This window comes from Alosa pseudoharengus, unplaced genomic scaffold (genome assembly GCF_046254945.1).
Source record: "Alosa pseudoharengus isolate Yale_2024_CS ecotype anadromous, Long Island Sound unplaced genomic scaffold, YU_APseudo_1.1 YU_APseudo_1.1_scf_4, whole genome shotgun sequence".
Lineage (NCBI taxonomy): Eukaryota > Metazoa > Chordata > Actinopteri > Clupeiformes > Clupeidae > Alosa > Alosa pseudoharengus.
This window is the reverse complement of record NW_027468774.1, coordinates 43605048-43626272: the sequence shown is the minus strand read 5'-3', so window position 1 is coordinate 43626272 and position 21225 is coordinate 43605048. Positions and strand designations below refer to the sequence as shown.

Sequence of the window (21225 nt, the reverse complement as noted above, 5' to 3'; positions counted from 1 at the left end):
CGTGCAGGCCGGGGCGAGGCCTCTTGTCATGCAGCGTTAATGTGAGGAAGGAGGGAAGAGAGGAAGTGCTCCTGTTGCTGGCGCTGTCACCGTCACCGTTGCCAGCCCAGAGCAGCCCAGAGCAGCGCTCGTGGGGTCAGCTGGTGTCCACACAGTGGGCAGGCCCAGAAAGCACAGCGGTGGCTGCACACTGAACTCAACCATCCTCACAATATCACATTTTGGCAAAGGAGGCCTTGACAGGAAAAAGAACAAAAACTAAATTGGCCTACATCAAAGAGGATACGAGATTGAGCTCACCCACCCATATGCTAATGCACATACATACACACACACAAACACACACACACACACACACATATACAAAAACACAGTTTGAAGTTTGAAGGCTCACATATATAAACCTCACTTTCTGACTCACACACACACACACTTACTGTATACACACACTTACTCACACTCACTATCTCACACAAATGCATGCTGTTCAGTTCAAGACAAACTCATCTCCATCTAGAGTAGAAGTAGGCGATTGCTCCCACGCCGGCCCACTGCTGTGTTCAGGCCCTGCTGCGTTCACACCTTGAGATTGTTGCGGACACTTCCCTTACCTCAGCCTGTGGACCAGGTCAGCCAGGCTCTCTCACACCCTCGCTGCACACTCACATATTCATGCACCAAACAGACACACAGACACACACACACACTTTCTTGGCATTCGAGCACCTCCCTGGAGCGGCTAACCTTTGAGTCATTTTAGTCACTCTCTTGCTCACAATTTGGAGTTTGTTCAGAGCCAGTCTGTAGACAGGTCTGGCACAGCAGGATGCACTCTCTCTCTCTCTCTGTTTCTCTCTCTCTCTCTCTCTGTCTCTCTCTCTCTCTCAACAGCACTTACAAACTTACAGGTCTACAGTGTCATGACCCTAGCATGCTTTTCTCCGTCTCTTTGGTTGTTATAACAAAATACAGATCATACACATCATTTTATAAAACATTGTTTTTAAAAAACATTTTATACAGTCCAAAATCACACACACACACGCACAAACAGGCACACACACACCGAACTCCTCTCCTCTGTCTCGTTGCACAGATAAAGCATCTGACATGTTGATCATTCATATTTCCCCCACTAAAGAGTTGAGATTTAATGAGATTTATGGAGAGGGCTGGTTAAATATTGGCTCAGCAAATGGCACGACAGCATCAAAGCTGTGAAATGACATGAGACAATGAGCATGTCTCCTCAGCCATAGTAACCACACCGTCAGAACAAACGCAACTAATTGCTGTGTGTGTTGCTGTCGAATGTAACAACCAAAGGGAATGGGATTTAGGTGACATTTCTAATTGTTTTCCTCTCCATTTATGACTAGAAAGATGATAGTACACCATGCACCCTTCCATGTCTCATTTGTGCACTAGGTATGTGCTATTTAATCACTGTACATTAGTTGTGTTATCCAGTTGAGCAGAGCACTATACTTAACGAGACCCATGAGGTGAATACTTTATTCAGTGAACCTCATTGAACTCTGATCTCCATATGCAATGGTTGCTATGTGGACATGCCACAATTAGTAGTGGTTTGTGATAAGGTTTTGTTAATGTTGCATTGTTCCTATGGAGATAAAATCATAAACTAAACTTAATAAACCAACATAACGTAATTAAATTAAACCACCTGAAAAAAACGTATGCACAGTTTCCTCTCTATGATAATGATGTTTTTATATATACACAATCACACACACACACACACACACATAAGCACACACAGTTTGAAGAATTGCTTCTTGCAGTTTGTTGAATTCATTGGCATTACAGATGCCTAATTTGAATTTGGGTTGTGAGGCAACAGAAATCAGAATGAGCAGGAAGCCAGAGACATCTTAAAACAGCTGAATTATACATGCTCACCAGTTTTTTGGTTATTCTCCCAAGATGCTTTTTGCTTGCGTGAAATGTTGTGTAGAATTTTGTTTCTGCAAAACCTAACTGGCAGATAAAAATATATTCTTCAGATGGGAGCGTGGAGCCAACACCATCAGGTGTTCACCTGAGGACCGTTTGATCACCTGAGCAAAAGCTTTTTACAGCGTACACTACATGCAGCCAAACATTTCTTCCTGTCACTTTTTGCCAAAACCTTGAAGTTAAGTAAAAAAAATTTTTTTACCACCATGATCAGACAGACATGATCAGCCAAGCCTAAAAAAGCTTACAGTTTGTTCAAAGTGGAGGTTTTCCGTAACGTGGCGTCAACCACTCTGACGGGAAAAGGCCATCCATGGGCACTGACACAGTGGAAAATTGGGCAGAAAGAAGTTACGTTTCCCCACCAACACCCCCCCCTCCATACACACACACACACATACACCCTCACCCTGCCCACTCAGGCAGAAAGGCACTTCTGTCCTGCACCTGCTGCTGCCACCTCGTCAGACGGGCACATCGTTGACGGAACGCGACGCCAGTCTGTGTGCCCACTCCACTCTCCTGGCACTGAGCCAGGACATCTAAAACCAGATGCCAGTCTGCATACCCCTTCTCTCTACTTGCCCCAACCAGATGCCAGTCTGCATACCCCTTCTCTCTACCTGCCCCAACCAGATGCCAGTCTGCATACCCCTTCTCTCTACCTGCCCCAACCAGATGCCAGTCTGCATACCCCTTCTCTCTACTTGCCCCAACCAGATGCCAGTCTGCATACCCCTTCTCTCTACCTGCCCCAACCAGATGCCAGTCTGCATACCCCTTCTCTCTACTTGCCCTATCCGCTCTTTTCTCCTGCCTTGGTGTCGTGGGCATGAAATACTCAGCCAGCCAGTGATTTGCAGTTTGAAATCTCTGTCTTATTTGTGTTCAATAAAAATGCTAAATTGCACCTTTGGGGTGATGTCTCCGGTAATGAGAATTCGTTGGGTGAATGCCACTCTGGGCCCCTCCGGGGGATGGGAACGACTTTGCCAGCAGCTCCAGAGAGATGCCAGGGTAGAATGCTGATGGTGCCATCTGACGTGACCTGACCAGGAAGCTTCATTAAGCTCCCATCTTAGTGTTGGTGGGTCTCTGCTCACAGCAACAAAAAAAAGCCCAGTCGTTTGGATTGGACACACACTTGGACACACACGCTTTCTTTACAACTCTTCACTTTCATCATTCCAGACTGTTTCCTCACATTTTCTCTAAACAAACTCTTTCATTTGTCTCAGCTCTGAGAAATGATGGTTGGCCAACATAATTCTGTTTCCAGACACTGCACACACAGTGTTTATGGGAATGCTTTGATTGAGCCCGTGTCTTTAGTGTCACTTAGATATATGGACATTTCCCCTCTCTTTGACAGTGATGTCAAAAGAACATCCTGTTCATGGCCATGCGTGGCTTGGGAGCCTGGCTTTGTCCAGTTATCATAAAAGAATGTCATTTGGCGTCTCAGGTACATGTACAAAGCATTGCGATTGTCAATAAGATTATCTGAAGAGCAATCAGTTTAAAGGGCAATTGTGTTCCCTATCTTCGCCTCATATCCTCCCATTGCCACAATGCAGCTGTGAGCTAAATATTGACATGGTTTCTCTTTCACTGTTGCCAGTGAGATAGTGGAGTTTGTGAATGGATCTCGCTGCCTTGTCATCCTGTTTCCTGCTCTGGCATCTGTTCCTGAACAGGGTGTGGTGTGGTGTGATGTGGTGTGTTGCGGTGTGGTCTCAATCTATCTTTGGCTCGGGTGTGAATAGGTTTGACACGGTGATAAGATGCAGTGCAGGGTCGGTGCAGAGCTCGATGTTTTGGCACGTCCATGAACTCGTGAACAGAAGCTGCAGCCGAGAAAAGATTGATTTATGGGGCCATTTAAGAGAACAAAGATTGAACACATGTCCTGATTGTATCTCAGAAGGGCCACAGAAGGGAGAGAGAGACAGAGAGAGTGGGATCCATGGCCTGAGGGCCATTCTCCAGTGGTGGAGGTTATTGAGAGGTTTGATAGGGAGATTTGTCAGGGACACTGTTGACAGTATGGGTTGTGCAGAGGGAGTTTGCTGATAGAGTGTCATAGGACAGGCTGATAGAGTGCTCTGCTGTGTTGGGTTCACATAACTGTGGTTGACGTGGTTTGTTTCTAAATGCAGCTGATGCAGATTAAAAATGTGGGCAATGTTTGAGCTTTGTTGGGCCAACACACAGTCCCCACAATGGTTCTTGTTTGTGCTTGGTCATTGAAATTCATGGAAAAGGGTGTTTTCTAGTGTGTGTGTGTGGGGGGGTGTGTGTGGTTGTGCCTGTGTGTGCCTGCGTTTGTATTACTTTGTATGTGTTCATTTTTCTTTAAATTGGAGAGGATGACAGATGATGTACTGTAAGTTCTTAAAAAAATATGTGTGTGTGTGCGCAACATAGTTTTTGTGTAGTGTGTGCACAGGTATGCATCTGTCTATCTATTAAACTGTTCATGTATGTGTGCGTGAGATGTTCTCTTGCATGTGCATGCATGTGTGGAAGGGTGAGTGTGAGTGCACACCTGCATGTACAGAACATATCACCCCATATCATGAATCTCTCCCTGTGCTGGTGATAAGAAACTGCCTGGTTTACCCCAAAGCATTTCTCCCTCAGCAAACCCAGCAGCAGCAGCAGCAGCAGCACGCCAGCAGGAATGTCTGAGCAGGAGAGGCAGGACAGGCAGGACAGTCCGTCTCCGTCAACTCTGTTTCACCCTCCTATCAGCTCAGAAGCTACCTGTCCCGCTGAGTCGCTTGGATCCCCGCGTAGTGGGGGGGAACCACTCGAGTCTGTTGCCGCGGGGAACGGCGGCCATGGTGACTGCCGTTTGTTGTCGGTTAAGTGACCGAGGCGGAGGATTGAGAAGCAGCTACTCTGACGTGACTGAAAAAGCACGGGGGAGTAGGGGGCCGTCAGTTACGGCGGTGTGTCAGCCTGTGATTGCTGATGTGATGTGTGAAAAATGCTCTCATCCCATTCCGTGACATCTTGGACAGTCAGTTCCAGTCAGCAATGGTCAAGCATCATATTTTTAGTCTGTTTGTTGCCAAGAGCCAAATGCTGTATTTTTAGATACAGAATAGCAGAAGAAGTTATTTTAACTTCAGACTTGCTGTCTGTAGCAGGCATTGATCACAAATATCTTCAGGGAAGATGTTCACCTAAATCCTGCTACATAGATTCAAATGTATGTACTTGCAATTGCATAACAGCAGATTCTAGCATGCTCTAGTGTATTCCTCGGTCTGCTCTACAGCTGCCTCCAGTCTGGTCCTGCATCCGTCCGGTCAGAGCCCATCATCTCATTCCCCACATTCCATATTCATCCGCTCCCAATCCCACCACCGTAAGGCAGCCGATGGATTACAGCCACGGCAGTTCCCCTCAAACAATGACGCAGCTTTGCACATTAGGGTCAGGAGGACCACAGCAGACACATAAATCCCATGTGATTTCATCGCACGGGGCCTTGCCAAGCCAAGAGCGTCTGGATTCTCTGGATACCCCCCCCCCCACACACACACACACACATACACATACACATTAGGGGTGGGCGATATGGACAAAAAATAATATCTCGATATTTTTTGTGATTTTGACGATAACGATAATTAGTCGAATTTGTTTTTGTTAAAGTCTGAGTTACTTTACAGCTCATTATTTATGAATAGCATCATTACAATAATAACCCATAACCTAACCTGTGACTTTTTAACCAAATCAACCAAGCATTGACACTCTATGACACATTTCCAATTCTGCCCCCACTTGTGTGTGTGGCAATGACATGGTCTAGCCAGCTACATTAGGGACTGTACGATATTTAGCGGGGGGGAGGGCCGGTCGCCAGACGATCGGGTTAAAAATGTTCTGCCTGGCCCTCCCCCCTGGTCAAATTTTTTTTTCCAGGGGCCCCCCCCCCCGGCTCAAAAAAATTCTCCTAGGCCCTCCCCCCTACGTGAATCAAATAAAACTGGTCGAAAAATGACGTTTACAAGGTTAAAACGGCCAGCAAATGTCATAAGTACACATACACACACACGGGGCTACAAACCAGTGTTGCGCGGGTTTGGTCACAAGCGGCCTGCGGTCGCGCCCGATATTTTAATCAACCTGACCGCAACTCGGACCGCGAATATTAATTAGGACAAAATTATAGCCGACCCGCGATCCGACCCGCTTATTTACAAAATGTGTGCTTTTGGTTATAGCCTGCATGCAGTAGTCCATTTCTGTAAAACCAACTAATTTATTTGCGAAACTTTATGCAGTAGAACTACACGCAGGCATGCAGGACATAATGTTTGCGCAGGAGAGAGAATGAGAATAAGAGAGCAAGCACGCACGCAACCACCAAGGATTAGAACACTAGGATAAGATTTGGCCATGGCATACTTCTTTCGAAAATAGAAATGGGGAGGCAAGGTAGCAGGCAAGAGAGATACATTGCTGGTCAAAACGTTAGCGTAAGAACTGGTTTATAATGCTGAATGAAGCACAAAGCTTTACTAAAGCACATCCACTGTTTAAAGTCACAAACACAACGAACTAAGGTAACTTTTATGCATGCGCGAACCTATACATACCGGTAGATATGGCTGTGTAGTTTGTGCCATAATATTTATTCCTGCAGGCTGCCCGTTTCGGCTGTCATACGCATGGCTTCGCAAGAAGTAGGCCTACATAGACCATAACTTGTACTACTGTCATCTTCTTTAAGAACTTTTCCCAATATTTCCCATAGCCTATATCGCTTTTCCTGAAGGGGTGTCTTTATTATTTTAACTCGCGTCTTCAGCTTCTTTACTGTTGACTTACTGTATTGATGCTTTACTGTATTCATGCTAGCCTTCTCGTGATATTTTAAGTAGGCCTATTTGTAGAAAATATATATTTAATTAATTTTAACTGACCCGCCCGCAAATGACCCGAATATCATTAAAATATTTGGTTTATGACCCATAACTGCGGGTGACCTGCAAGCTTACGAGGGGAGTTGTGGGAGATTCAGGTAGGGTTGCGACTTTTTGGACTCGCCCACTCTGTCAAAGAGAGGTGAATCATGTTTTGGCCTACAGACCTTTTAAAATATCGAAAACAGATCATTGATCAGGGGGAAAAAATATCAGGATTGGTTTCCCAAGAGAAAGTCTGAAGCTGAAGTTCCTTTCAAACCTTTACATAGGATTCACTGTAAAACTAAGAGCAGACCAACAGAGTAGCCTACATCTCAGTTATTTATGACCGCCGCGCAGCGAAGCGGCGGTCATATAGGTTTAGTCAGATTTTTTTTTTTTTTTTTTTTTTTTTTTCTTTTTCGCATGCCCAAATTTCCGTCAATGAGTCCCGGGACACTGAAAGACCGGGGTACACGAAACTTGGTGGGCATGTAACCCCACATGGATAGCATGAAACCATCGTTTTTCGTTTTGATCTGTAGCCCCCCCGCTGGACTGGACCCCCCGAAAGGAGGGTAGGGCAGACACAGTTTTCTGTGAATATCTCGAAAACCGTAGGGTTTAGGAGGACCATTTTTTTTTGGTATGTTGATCTCAAGAGGCCATGTCAACCCATTCAATAATCACTCATTTCATGTATAGCGCCACCTAGTTAAACACAAAAAAGTAAAAATGAGGTGTTGTAATCGCAGGTATCTGTGACCTAACATGGTCAAAACTGCACGAAATTGGAAGTGTAGGATCATTATGACACCCTCTGAATGCACGCCAAGTTTCGTGGAATTCCGTTCATGGGGGGCCACACAATAAATTAATTTATGTTACTATACACCAACTGGCCTGTAGGTGGCCGGAGACAGTTTTCTGTGAATATCTCGAGAACCGTAGGGCCTAGGAGGTCCACCTTTTTTATGTATGTTGGTCTTAATGGGGCATGTCAACCCATCCCATTACCACTTATTTCATGTATAGCGCCACCTAGTTAAAAATTAAAAAGCAAAAAATTAGGTGTTTTCATCACAATATCTCTGGCTGACAAGGTCAAAACTGCACGAAATTAAAAGTGTAGGATCATTATGACACCCTCCGAATGCATGCCAAGTTTTGTGTACTTTCGGTCATGGGGGGCCTTACAATAAAATAATTTATGTGTACATTTAGTGACGTACACCAACAAGGATTCCCGGGACACTGAAAGACCGGGGTACACAAAACTTGGTGGGCATGTATCCCCACATGGATAACATGGAACCGTCATTTTTCGTTTTGATCTGTAGCCCCCCCGCTGGACTGGACCCCCCGAAAGGAGGGTAGGGCAGACACAGTTCTCTGTGAATATCTTGAGAACTATAGGGCCTAGGATGACCATTTTTTTCCGTATGTTTGCCTCCAGGGGTCATGTTAACCCATTTCATGTGCACACATGTGCACAAACAGATACACACACACACACACATACATTCACAGTAATCATACGTATGACACATACTCACACAGTAGACATATACGCTTGCATGCACAGGCACTTACGCAGGCACACACACAAGCACGCACACACACACACACACACACACACACACACACATAACATAAACATAACACAAACAATCAAGAATTTCTCAGAATTATGAATAGGCAAGATGGAGGTGGGGTTGTATAAAATGAATTTTACATGTGAAATCTATGAACTAATAATGTTTTGGTACTTGTTGTCTAGCAGATACCAGTGAGAATTGAGTGTGGATAATGCAATTTAGTGAGACAGAATCATATAGGCCTTTCAGCATGATTTCTTTTTGTGGAAAAAATGTGCTGGACTGGGCGGCGGTCATATTTTGTACCGCTCTGCGGTACATCTAGTTCCTTCTATGTTTTGTTTTAGAGCAATCACGTAGGCTAGCATTCCAAGTTACAGAATAGAAACTAATGCGTTAGCTTATGGCTAATGTATATGAGAAATCCCATAGAGATGCTAACGGTTAGCATAATCGGTAAACGTAGATATTTAGAACGAACTTCAGTCCATTTACAAAAGAGTTACATGAGAATAGTTATTTGTTTACAACTGACTTAAAATACTCAAAGGCTAATGTTTTCTCTCCATATAATACCGTGTAGGAAAAAACGTGACTGTCTCATCAATGCTACCTGAGCAGAAGTAGCCGCATAAAATCCAAAGTAGGCCTAGGCTACTCTCGCTGCACAAAATAAACATTAGGCTGCATGGGACAACGTTGTGACCCACTAGTGATCACGTGACACTTGCTCTGCTGCACTTCTCCTGCATAGCCTACCTCCTGGGAATGTATGAGTCTTCAGTGCGTGATTTCGAGTGTTTTTTCCCCCATAAGTAATTTAAATAATTAATAATTAATTAATTAATAATGTCAATTTGCACATCGTTAAAACAACAATCACGACATTATCACAGACGATATATGGGCAGATTTCGGGCCTATTTGGGTAACTGAAATTTTGAAAAATAAAATTAAAAATTTTACTAATTGGTATGCATCAAGTTATCAGTCATTTTGATAGGAGTAACCTTGTGAGCTTGGTTGAGACCACAATATAAGGGAATTTATGATTTTTTGTCATTTTTCAGGTAAATGTCATTACCATCACATCATCTAATATGTACATTTTAAAGATGAAATGGTCAATCAATGATCAATCAATGATCAATTATGGTTTCACATGAAGTCTATTTTATCTTGAACTTATTAGAATTGTTGAATTTTACTTACAACATGAATTATAGTCGTTTAAGTATCTTATTTTTTTATTTTTTCACTCGACCCTGGCTTGGAATTTCATTTATTTGAAATAAATGCCATATATCATATCTGTTTTCATCCAGTGGCAATTTAGACTGTCCAACATTGTCAAAAATATCTAATTAATGTAATTTATTGTAATTTATACATAATCTATTGGCAAAAATATGCATGGTGATGGTGATGACATTGCAGTTCTGGTAATGACATTTGTTGCGGTGATGACAAATCACTGATCGTAATCTATTGCAATTAAATTTTTATAATTTAGAAACCCAAGTTGAACTGACTTTGTGAAAAAAAAAACGTATTTCTTTTAAAAAGAGTACTTTAAATGTATCTGCAAAAATGTCATCACCAACACAGTCGTCATTACCACTACATTTCAAGCTATAATGTGCTGGTAATGACTGTGCTGGTGATGACATTTATACCGAAAAACTACCCTGAGAAGTAAAAATTATCACCATGCAAGTGTAGCTAGCTTTCTACATGTAATGTAGATCATTTAAACTATTAAAATAATTTTACAATTTCAGGAATATTCAAAAATACAGAAATACAATGCGTATGGTAATGACACATAATAAGTGTACATGCCCAAAACGAGGGATAAAGAGTAGATTTTCTTATGTTTCTGGACATCAAGGCATCAATCTTTCTGCTTGACACCCATGTATTCCACTGTGATATTAGGTGACCATGGTTACCAAATATTTTTTGGATGAAAAAACAGTAGCAAAGTGCTTTTATGTAGAGTGTGCTGGTAATGACGGCTAAACCATGGGACAGGTATACATTAAGCAAAATAAAGCAGGAAATGCATATATATGCATAATGTGTGCATGCAGTTCATTAGTTCAGATAACATTTAATTCATATGCATGATTTTTTAAATTAATTTTTGATAAATAATGTTTGAGATATGGCACAATATGTGAAAACTCTGGTTGCGGACAACACCAAAACACTGATATTGTACCATAAAACACCAATAAAATGTGTCTAAATCATGAGTAGGAGCAACCATTAAAAAAGTCTAGGCTTGTTTTTCTTTATACTAATTAGTGATGCTAAACATTATTAGATTTAATGTGTTTTTAATAGAATTACACCCTGTGGACAGAAATAGGCCCCAATTCTGGGAAATACCCATATATCGCCCACCCCTAATACACATACACATACACAGCATCCTACTTTATGCAAGCCACAGCACTCATACTGTACCTGCGTGTCCATTGTGAGCTGTGGCTACGGTGCTGGCTGACGGCACTCTATGCTTGAGTCACAAGAGGTTTGCTCTGGTCTGCTCCCACTCAAACACTCTCGTTCCCTCTCAAACATTGAAACAAAAGCTGGCGCTCCTGAAACACACATGCTCCAGCGTAATTGCCCTGCACTCGGGTACTCTTGGCTTTATTCACACAGAGCCTGTACACTTATCGCCGCTGTAATTATTCCCATCCGTTTAGCCAGGGGAAACACACATTGTCAAAAGAAGAGATGGCCAAGTGTGAAAAGAGGGCTGCATGAGTAGGACTGAAAACGCAGTGTTGTAGAATGCTGTGGAGCAGAAGGTATTAAAGCAATTAGATCCTACATTTTGATACAGTACAGACATGGACGGATTATGAACTTTCAGGCCCCTGGGCCCAGATGTATTAAGGGCCCCCCACTAATTGTTGCATATGTGGGAGGGGGGATTTGGGGGTCCTCCCCCAGACATTTTTTTATTTGTTTGATGTGATTTCCTGTATTCTGGTGCATTTTGGGGATGGCCAATACTTTAATTCAATCAGATTAATAGCCTACATCCTAATTTGTTGATATTGAGGCAGTGATTCCTGGCAAAGGCTTGGGCTTCAGGGCCCCCTGACCCCTTGGGCCCCTGGGCCTGGTAGGCCCGTGCAGTAGAGGGTCATATCCCGATCATATCCCGATCACGTGACAGCCACCCCAAAAAAATTCTGTCCCGCAAAATCCCGAGAGAAAGACTCCCGAATCCCGTCTCGCTCCCTATGTTGATGTCTAAAGTTATCCGACTGTTAGGCTACCCAGTAGCGTGCGGTGACCATACATTTTGGTAGGGCAGAAAGCCTTGTCTAACTTTTCTTTAATAGCCGATTATTTTGGGCTACATTAAAATTACATATTTTACAGGACTTTGCTGTAGGCTATGCTTAAATCATTTCATAGTCAGAATTGTAGATCTCATCCCATCAGTTAAGTTTGCACCGTTCTCATCACGTTAAACCAGCGAAGCATATGGGTAAACAAAACTATTTTTTGTGTTTCGCCAGGGTTATGCGATAAATATATTGAGGAATGCGATCGTCGAGGTGCCATGCCCCAACATTGCATGACGCATTAAACTCAATGAGAATCGCTTTCCCGGACAGCTCGTGCGATTGAATAGAGCTGTCCTTTGCTGACACTTTCGCCTGTAACTGTTTCTTTGCATCCATTTTACCTTAGACCTAGGGCCTAGTCGCTGAAGCTGATTGATTGTGAACAGGGCAGCTGCTTTGTCTTGCTGTTGTCTCACAAATGTATTGTGGGTTGTAATTGGTTCTCTTTTCTAAAACGAAATGCCTCACGTCTTTGGGCGCACTCACTATATTGCAGCGTAATTTTTTCTCTGGCTTCCCGCTAGCTCCCAATTATTATTTCCTGTCCCGTCCCAATCACATTACCAACAGTGAAATTTACTCCCGTACTGCGGGAAACCCGCGGGAATACCGTGACCCGCGGGAGTCCCGAAAAATTGTCACCCTCTACCGTGCAGTAATCCATCCCTGAGTACAGAAGAGAGGATACAGTAAATACCCCCACACAAGAGGTCATTCAAGAACAGACCACCAGCTCGTTGAGACTTTGATGCCTTGTGGATAAAATCAGTGCAGCGGCCATTTTGTTTTATCACTTTACAATGGCCCGTAATTCTTCACGCAGAAATTACAGTAACAGATGCACCGCCACAGGCTCAGGCCTAAATAGGAAGTAATGGTTTGTCAGGTGTTGGTGTTCTTCATGTATGGTGCTAACTGCATCAACTGCATCAGCTGTGATCCCTGGCCATTAGGGCCACTGATGGTGGCAGACCTGTAATTAGCATGGCCTTTCAGAGGGAGGCCTAAACGCAGCCTCACGTGTTGCTGTCCCAGCCGCTGCGCTGTCAAACTGAATAAAAGGTGCGAGGGCAGAGCCCTGAGACAGGGTCCTTTTAAGTCACACGTTTGCCAGGGTGTTTAAAGTGCATAGGCAACCCCATCAGCACAAGTCACACAAATACACACACATGCATACACACACACACACACACAGGTACACACACACACATACATTAGAGCTCAAAGGTATAGAGAACATAGAACGTAGGTGAGACATTGGCTGTCTGAGGCAATTATCCCACTGGTCATTTGGCTCCCAAAACTGCTACAGTATGTACTGTTTGTTTGCAGTGTTGGGAGTAATGCGTTACAAAGTAATGTGTTACTGTAATTCCATTACTTTTAGTGGTAACGAGCATGTAACGAAGTATTTTTGTAAATCCAGTAACGCAATTACAATTACTGAGTTCGTTACTTGCGTTACTCTGTTGATCTTGAATGAACGACTGCAGACAAGATGCACATTTGCTGCTTTGTCTCCCGACCTTAGCTGTGTTTCCAGCGATTGTGTTTCATGTTTAGATTGCAGATGCATTCTTTACAGTTAATAGGAGCCTCCTCACATTCCTCCTTATTTTGGATTTATGCTAAAACACACAAGAGTGCATTATGCTACAATTTAAATGGGCATCTTAAAAGCCGTTTCCCTTTCGTTTCCATCTCGTAAGCTCCACTACAGTAAAAGCGCATTGTTGTTTATCTCCGCTCTTTTTCGCCTATTGCGCAAAAGCCTCGTTATATCAATTTCTCATTCTTACAACATAGCCACGCCACAACACCAATAGGCTACGGTAGCCTATATAACATAGCCTTGGCACAAGCAAGCACACGTTTAACTCGAGAGGAAAATGCAGATTTCACTTACCAGATAAAGAAACCTCCAAATAGCAGCTAGCGTACGTAACAGCGACTTGAGTTATTTGCACAGTAGGCTATGTTTACATCGGAATTGATGTCCATGGTGTGGATTCATTTGTCTGCGATGGAACATGCAACTTGTCTCTGGAACACCTTATCAGCTGAAGAGTAACCTTCTGCATAGTGCGCGACAATCCCAAACTCTCGGATGCATTAGAACTTATTTCGGTAGGTCAGCACTTGTGCAGCGCAGGCTTTTCCCAAACTGGTGGTGCTTAAAATGCTATATAATACAACTGTGTTCAAAGCAGGATGAGGATAACCTAAGGTTATGTGTGTGTGAGCAGACAATAACTGCTTTAAAAATAGGCCATTTAACATTGTTTCACATTACATCCCATTGAACGAATTCCATGTAGCCTACAGAAGGATTGCAATAATAATGGTAATAATAACTTATTACTATATTGCATAAGGCAAGTAGGCAAGCAGTAGGCAGTGTACTGTACATATCTATCAAACCACCTATGGTGAGGGTGGCGCAAAACAAGGTCAGGGAGGCCTTCATGCATTGTAGAATGTTTTGTGGTCGGAAAAAGTTTGAGAACTCATGCACAAGGCTATTGATTTGAAGGCCCGTTGAAACTACAATAAATAGGTCCAAAAATTAGGTTTATTGTGTGTGTGACTGTTCAGTACTGTTCATATTGACATTTTAAAAGCAGACTTAAAAGTAACTGAAAAGTTACTTTCTCTAGTAACTAATTACTTTTGATATACAGTAATTGGTAAGGTAATTGAATTACTTTTGAAAGAAGTAACTAGTAACTGTAACTAATTACTAATTTTCAGTAACTTGCCCAACACTGTTTGTTTGTGAACTTTAATATTGATTTTGTCTGATTTTGATAGTGGTAAATAAAGCCTTTTATGCCTTTGTATTTGATGGAACGCTAATCACTTTGTGCAATTACAAACACACATGTTGATAGCCGTTAGATGAGCTGTCAGACTGTGCAAATGTTTACTATATATAGACATGTATTGTTAAACTAGAATATGCGATACGACTCAGCAGCATAACTGCTATGTCAAGATTTGCTGAACTGATTGCATAATCAGCTACAAGACAATAGCATCAATCTAATGTTTTACAACCTTCGGATTACATGCTATTTGTCACAGTGAGTTTTAAGCCTAACCATAACCCAAACCCAAACCCAGATGAAACCTAGGTTTATGGAAATGTCATTGCATAATATATTGTATAATGTATCATGTTTCATTTAACATTACATGACATGAAATATGAATTGTTGTGTAAAGGTCTCAAGGGGACGTTCACAAATGCTGTTTTGCTGTCGCTAACAGTGTGAGATATTGCTTTAGATATAGACCAGCTGATAGCTGTGTGAAACAATACACTTGTAGCCTCACAGATTTAGACTATCTCAAATTAAAAAAAAACTCTGTACCGGATTAGCACTAGGCCTGTCTGTGTGGGTGGAATGTGTGTTTCATACTTTGTCAGACACAGGCAGATATTTATGATTTATGAGACATTAAAAATGTGAAGTGAAATTGTGACTCAGCTTGTACTGTTGAGCATGCTGATTCAATGTGTGCATGGAGAACTGCTCTCTAGGCCTACGTGTGTTCCGTCGCGACAAATGTCACAGCCATACTTAAACCCTTACCTCACTTCACATTTCAAATGCTTTAATGCTGATAGATTTATACTGTATGTGCTTTAATGCTAGTCCCCAATCACTGCAAAATTGTTTAATTGTTGAATGAGCAATTTGCTAATGCGTCCAAACCTAACATAGCTCTGTTTGGACACCTCATGGTGAAGATAATGGAGGGCTTCCAAGAACTACAAAAATGCTGCTATCTTTACCGCTAGTGTTTGAACAGATGGCAGTGTAAGGTCTCTAGTAGGGCAATTTAGATGCCTGTCAGCAATAAGTGCCACATTTATAATAGACAGGTCTTAAAGCTTAATACTGACCAACTGCATGTGAAAGATAAGATCACTGAGAATTTGTCAAATCATTACGACTTTGAGTTATTTTGACCCTTAACCTGACAATGCGTCGGGTTGTTTTCCTTACGTATATTCTTTTTCCTCTGGTGTCGAAAAAACAGGCTGCTTTGTATGTAACTCTTCAATCAGCAAATTCGACCTGTTCAGTTTACTCCCCGAGTCATCGCAGGACTTGAACTGTTACGCCAGTTTGTTTCCCCATGTCGGTTACATCACACCGCCATGCCGTCCTTGACCCACAGGCTCTGCTTTAGTTAATGAGTGGTCACTCCAGATCCATGACAGTACCCTCGCCCTTGCCGTGTCCATCAGGGTGTTTTTACATGCATTTAAAGATTGACCCCCAAACCCTGTTTTTACTCTTTTACACAGGGCTTCTCCTTTGAGGCCCTCTCTGTGTGTCTAGTTAATCATTCTACTTGATATCTGCCAGCAAGGCGAAAATTGGTCCTAAGTAGGCTAGTGTGCCGCCAACTAAGCCATGTGCGCTGGACTGAATCGTTGGCATGTGTGTGTGTGTGTGTATGTGTGTGTGTGCGTGTTTGTGTGAGAGAGAGAGAGAGAGAGAGAGAAAGCATCAGCATACATGCGTAACTGTGTCAAATGTGTGTGTGTTTGGCAGAGAGCATGTGTGTGTGTGTGTGTGTGCGTGCTTCTGTGAGGTTATGTGTGGGATGACTAGTCCTGCTGGCCGGCTGAACACACACACACACACACACACACACATACACACACACACACCCCTAACCTGCTAACAGGCCACAGGGTCTGAGACCCCAGTGGCAGCCCTGCATCTCTCTCATGGTGAGTATTTAAATCCTCCTACACAGATATGCTCCTCGACAACCACCATTGAAATTCTATTCTTTTTTTTTCATTTATTTAAGATGGTCTCCAGAGAAAGCTTTCTGCCTTGGTGAAGCATGTTTAATGACGGGTGGATGAGCATGGGTTGTGTTCTGTGCTTATGTGCACTGAAAGGGGTGTGGGCTGTGAACTGTGCAGTCAGATCTAGTGACAAAGAAGCATGAATTCTTAAAATTATGGGGACATCATATGCTGGATCGTATAATGGAAATTCGCCCAGCAGATAGGCTAAACTTTGCATAATGTACTTGCCATTATACTCATATATGCATAATTATGACCGCCACACCCCCACATCACCCCCCCACCCCCCCATCGTAGCTAAAAGAGATTTACGTCATGACGTTGGAAGCCTATTTGTAGGCTGCGTCGGTGACTTATTCGGAATGATGTTGATTGCTACTGTATGTAAACAGAAATATGCTCAAAATGTTACATTCTACTTGCTTGTAAACAGATTAAATGGAATATTGACATTTAAACAGAATTTGGGCAATAAACTGATTCAAAACGCATTATTCCCGCCATGAAAATGTGCTGATAGTCTTTCTTTCACCACTTCATTGGCATACAAAGTTCTTTCGAAAGGGTACTTGGCTACATGGAAGTTAACGGTATGATGGAACTTGCAACAAGGCCAGTATGTACTGTAACAACAATGCCATTTCTGACAACTGCCATTTCCGAACTGAGTCCATGAATTTGGTGTTGTTAATGCCATGCTCTACCATTTCTCTACCAGTTGAACCAGAGGAACATGGTCTATGCGCTGGGTTGCTTTGGCTGTCTGTATCCCAGGGGTGAATAATAATAACAACACAGTAAAAATATGCTGCTTGTGAATGAACCGAGTTATTTTTACTCCAGCCTTCCAAATGTGACACTGATTGGTTTGATGGCTGCTTCTCGCATCCCTACTCAACCCCCATGCGGTTAGTCTGCCAGCCTCTTAGCCTGGCTTGAGCTTGAAACCCTTTGTTTGGGATTTCTCTTAACAACCAACCACTGGTGTGTTGTGATATGAAGTGTGTTGATTGCTGTGTGTATATGCGAATGGTACCTCAAAACACACCACTAGGTCACTCCCTACATCAAAATCAAACAACAAACAAACAAAAGCAACGACAACAGGATATGGTGTCTTGCCACCTGCCCTCGACTGCGCCAGGAGAGACTGGAACAGAATGGAATTTGAAACGTTTTAGCCAAAAATGTTTCCATGGTAAAGGTGTTTTTTGCAGAAACGTTTCAGATTTCGTTCCGTTCTCCGACATCGGCTGGAGCGAGGGACGAGGAATGAGATCGATGCCTGGGTGAGTGACCATGAATTAAGGAGCACCAGAGGTCACACACACGCACACACACACACCTGCACACAACACACACACACACACACAAACACAAAAATATACACACATGCACACACACTCCCACATATACACGCATACACACACACACACACACACGGCATTGCAATGAATATGTCATTTTGAGGAAGGCTCTGCCATTCCTCAGTGTATATAAACAGGATTTCCTCTTACAGTTTTTTACAATTGTTTACACACGTTTTCAAAACTATGTGTCTATTTTTCAAAACTCCACACACAAAACCCACAATTGCTCACACAAAATGCAAAATGCCTCAAATCTCCAGCAAAATGACACACTACATTCAAAATGTCAAAAAAACATGTTTAAATCAAACATTCGCCTCACATTACAAACACTTTTGTCATAATATGACATTTTGGATACATCATATAGACACTGTTGCTCAAAACCTAACGCTCTTCTGTCTTTCATAGGCTTTATGTATTTCCATACAAGAGTGAAAGTTACGGTACAGAGAGAAGTTGAAATACACAGAATTATTGAAACCAAAAATAGTGATTTTTCGCAAATAATTTGCTGTTGCAAATACAGTATTTTACAGCAACAAGAACAAAGCAAAGCAAAATACAATGACCACCAGATGTACATGAAGTTCTGAAAAAGCTGATCTTGCCTAAGACGGAAATGACTGACTACTATCAAATTACTTTGCTTTTTCCAAAGAAAAGTGTGTGTGTGTGTGTTTATGTGTGTGGGCGGGGGGTGGGGGGGGTTGTGTATGTATTCATAGGTCTATAGAAAAAATGATTGAGCTAATGGTAACTTGGGGAGACACAAAAATATAGTAAAAAAGACAAGTTTTACTGTACATAAAGTCGACTTTTTGTAGAACATTCCTTTCAAAGTATCTGCATTGGTTCTGAACATTTCAACCGTATTGGATTTCAATCCATACCTACATAGAGAGTACAGTATGTCTACTCATAGGCCTATACTAAGGCAATGATTGGATGGTGTTCAGTAAAGTAATGAGTGTTTACACATGTGAAGAGAGAGAGTGAAGCACTGGTTATTTAGTGTGGCATTTTGATGGGTTGTGTTTGAAAAATGAAATCAAGTTACTTCCTGTTCGATTTTTGTGTGTTAAGTAGAAAATTGTGTGTGGTGTTTTGTAAAATGTGTTTTAGTCAATTGAAAACTGAGTCAAACACTGAGAATTAGTGTATGGTTTTGCAGATTTGGTGTGGGGTTATGATGTTTGGAAGACATGTTTAGAAAATTGTGTGACAAGCAAAGATTTAGTGTGTAAGCATTTGAAAAAAAACTGTAATGTTGGACTCAGTCTTCACTTTCATGATCCCCTATTCTGTGCTGTAATTCCCCAGCTCCCCTCCCCCCCATCTCTGCTGTGCTCTAATTGGGTAAACATCAGAAGCTGCTGAACTGTGTGTGCGTGTGTGTTTGTTTGTGTGTGTGTGTGTGTGTGTGTGTGTGTGTTTGTTTGTTTGTTTGTGTGTGTGTGTGTGTGTGTGTGTGTGTGTGTGTGTGTGTGTGTGTGTGTGTGTATACTATTGCAGGCCACTCACGCAACACTCACGAGACAGTGATGTATTTTGCACTGAGTTGAAAACAGGAAACAGAGAGCAATGCATCCTGTTGGGTTTGAGATACTTGTGGTCCATATTGATCTTTAAATATATAATTTTTTTTAATTGTTGTTTGGGTGATGTTGCGGTTCAGTGTTCTTAAGAACTAGTACTAGTAGTAATATATAGTATGTATCGTAACCCCCAACACCCCCAATTATCACCACTTTGTTCGGAAATTCTAAAACAACAATGTTTTTTAACACTTCAAAATAACATTTGCTAAATGAACCTTACACTTTCCAGTAGCCATAGGGGTGTAGATTTGAACCAAATCTGGTTTAGTTCTTAACGGGAGCATTTACTGCCTGAAATATCCGATTTTGTTTACCACGCTCAGAGTTATAGTGCTGGCCTGATGGGTCGCCTATTTACGCCGTTTCAACGGCACATGAACGGTTAGACCGAGAATTCTCGTCATGAAATTAAATTTCCACTGGAGCTCCAAGCAGATGTGTACACAGCCTTACAACACTGTTTACAGCTCTTCGAGTCACGGTAAAATGTCATTTTTGGTACATAGCTAATTTAGATACACCTATGGTGTGGGTTCTTGCGTTTCTTTAGGAAACCACCGTCTTGGTTTGTATAGAAATAGATATTAAGTGACACATACACGCAAGACGGCGGAAATACGGGACCGACGGTAATAGGGGGAGTTCCGATATCTGTCTGTGTTATGTAGGCTATGTATGTATGCATGTGTATGTGCTTATGAAATATTAAAATATTATCCATGCATGTGTGCAAACTGTGCCTGAAAATGTGTATGAGAGAAAGAGAGACAGAGAGAGAGCGAGCGAGAGAGAGCGAGAGCATGTATGTGTGGGGAGTGTGTTGACGGCCATGTCCCTGTGTGTGTTGTCCAGGCCGCGTAGAGAGCCCAGGTGAAGCCCTCGTATGAGCTGAGTGCCCCCACACCCCTCTCACCCCCCCTCAGCGGCGGCAGCTGCAGGACTAAGGGATGTCACAGGCCTTCCTACTTCTGACCCTGCTCACACTCTCCTCTAGCATCCAGGTGAGCTATGGATACACAGCATATACACACACACTCATACATGCAAACTTACACACACACACACACAGACACAGACACAGACACACACACACACACCCTCTTGACTGGATTTGCTTAATGGAGTCTTAAGCACACATACACACACGCACGCACACGCACACACACACACACACACACACACACACACACACACACACACACACACACACACACACACACACACTGTCACATGAACATGTTCACACACATGCACCAACAGGGAGGGGCAGACTTATATATATATACATACACATACACAGCCTGTCACACAATGGCATGCGTATGCATACTGTATGTACCAACAGGGAGAGATATGTCAGTTACAGTAATACTCTCAGTTTTATGACAGGATTTCCTTAGCTAACATCAAAGAAGAAACATCTGTGTGTATGTCTGGGGTCAGACCAAAGTTGTTGCAGAGTGGCATCTTAAATTATGCGATTAGAATGTTATTACTAACATTAAAAGTCTTGGAAGAATGAACTCATGAGATGTTAACT

General features: G+C 42.4%; 1 protein-coding gene across 1 annotated transcript in view; it reads left to right on the top strand.

Moving 5' to 3' along the window:
* Positions 1 to 21225, top strand: part of gcgra (glucagon receptor a) — a 57447-nt gene that overhangs the window by 19187 nt on the left and 17035 nt on the right. The window contains exon 2 of the mRNA XM_076266477.1: positions 20538 to 20686. Coding sequence (XP_076122592.1) covers positions 20633 to 20686 — 54 coding nt within the window. The 5' untranslated portion in view covers positions 20538 to 20632. The remainder of the gene's footprint in view (positions 1 to 20537; positions 20687 to 21225) is intronic.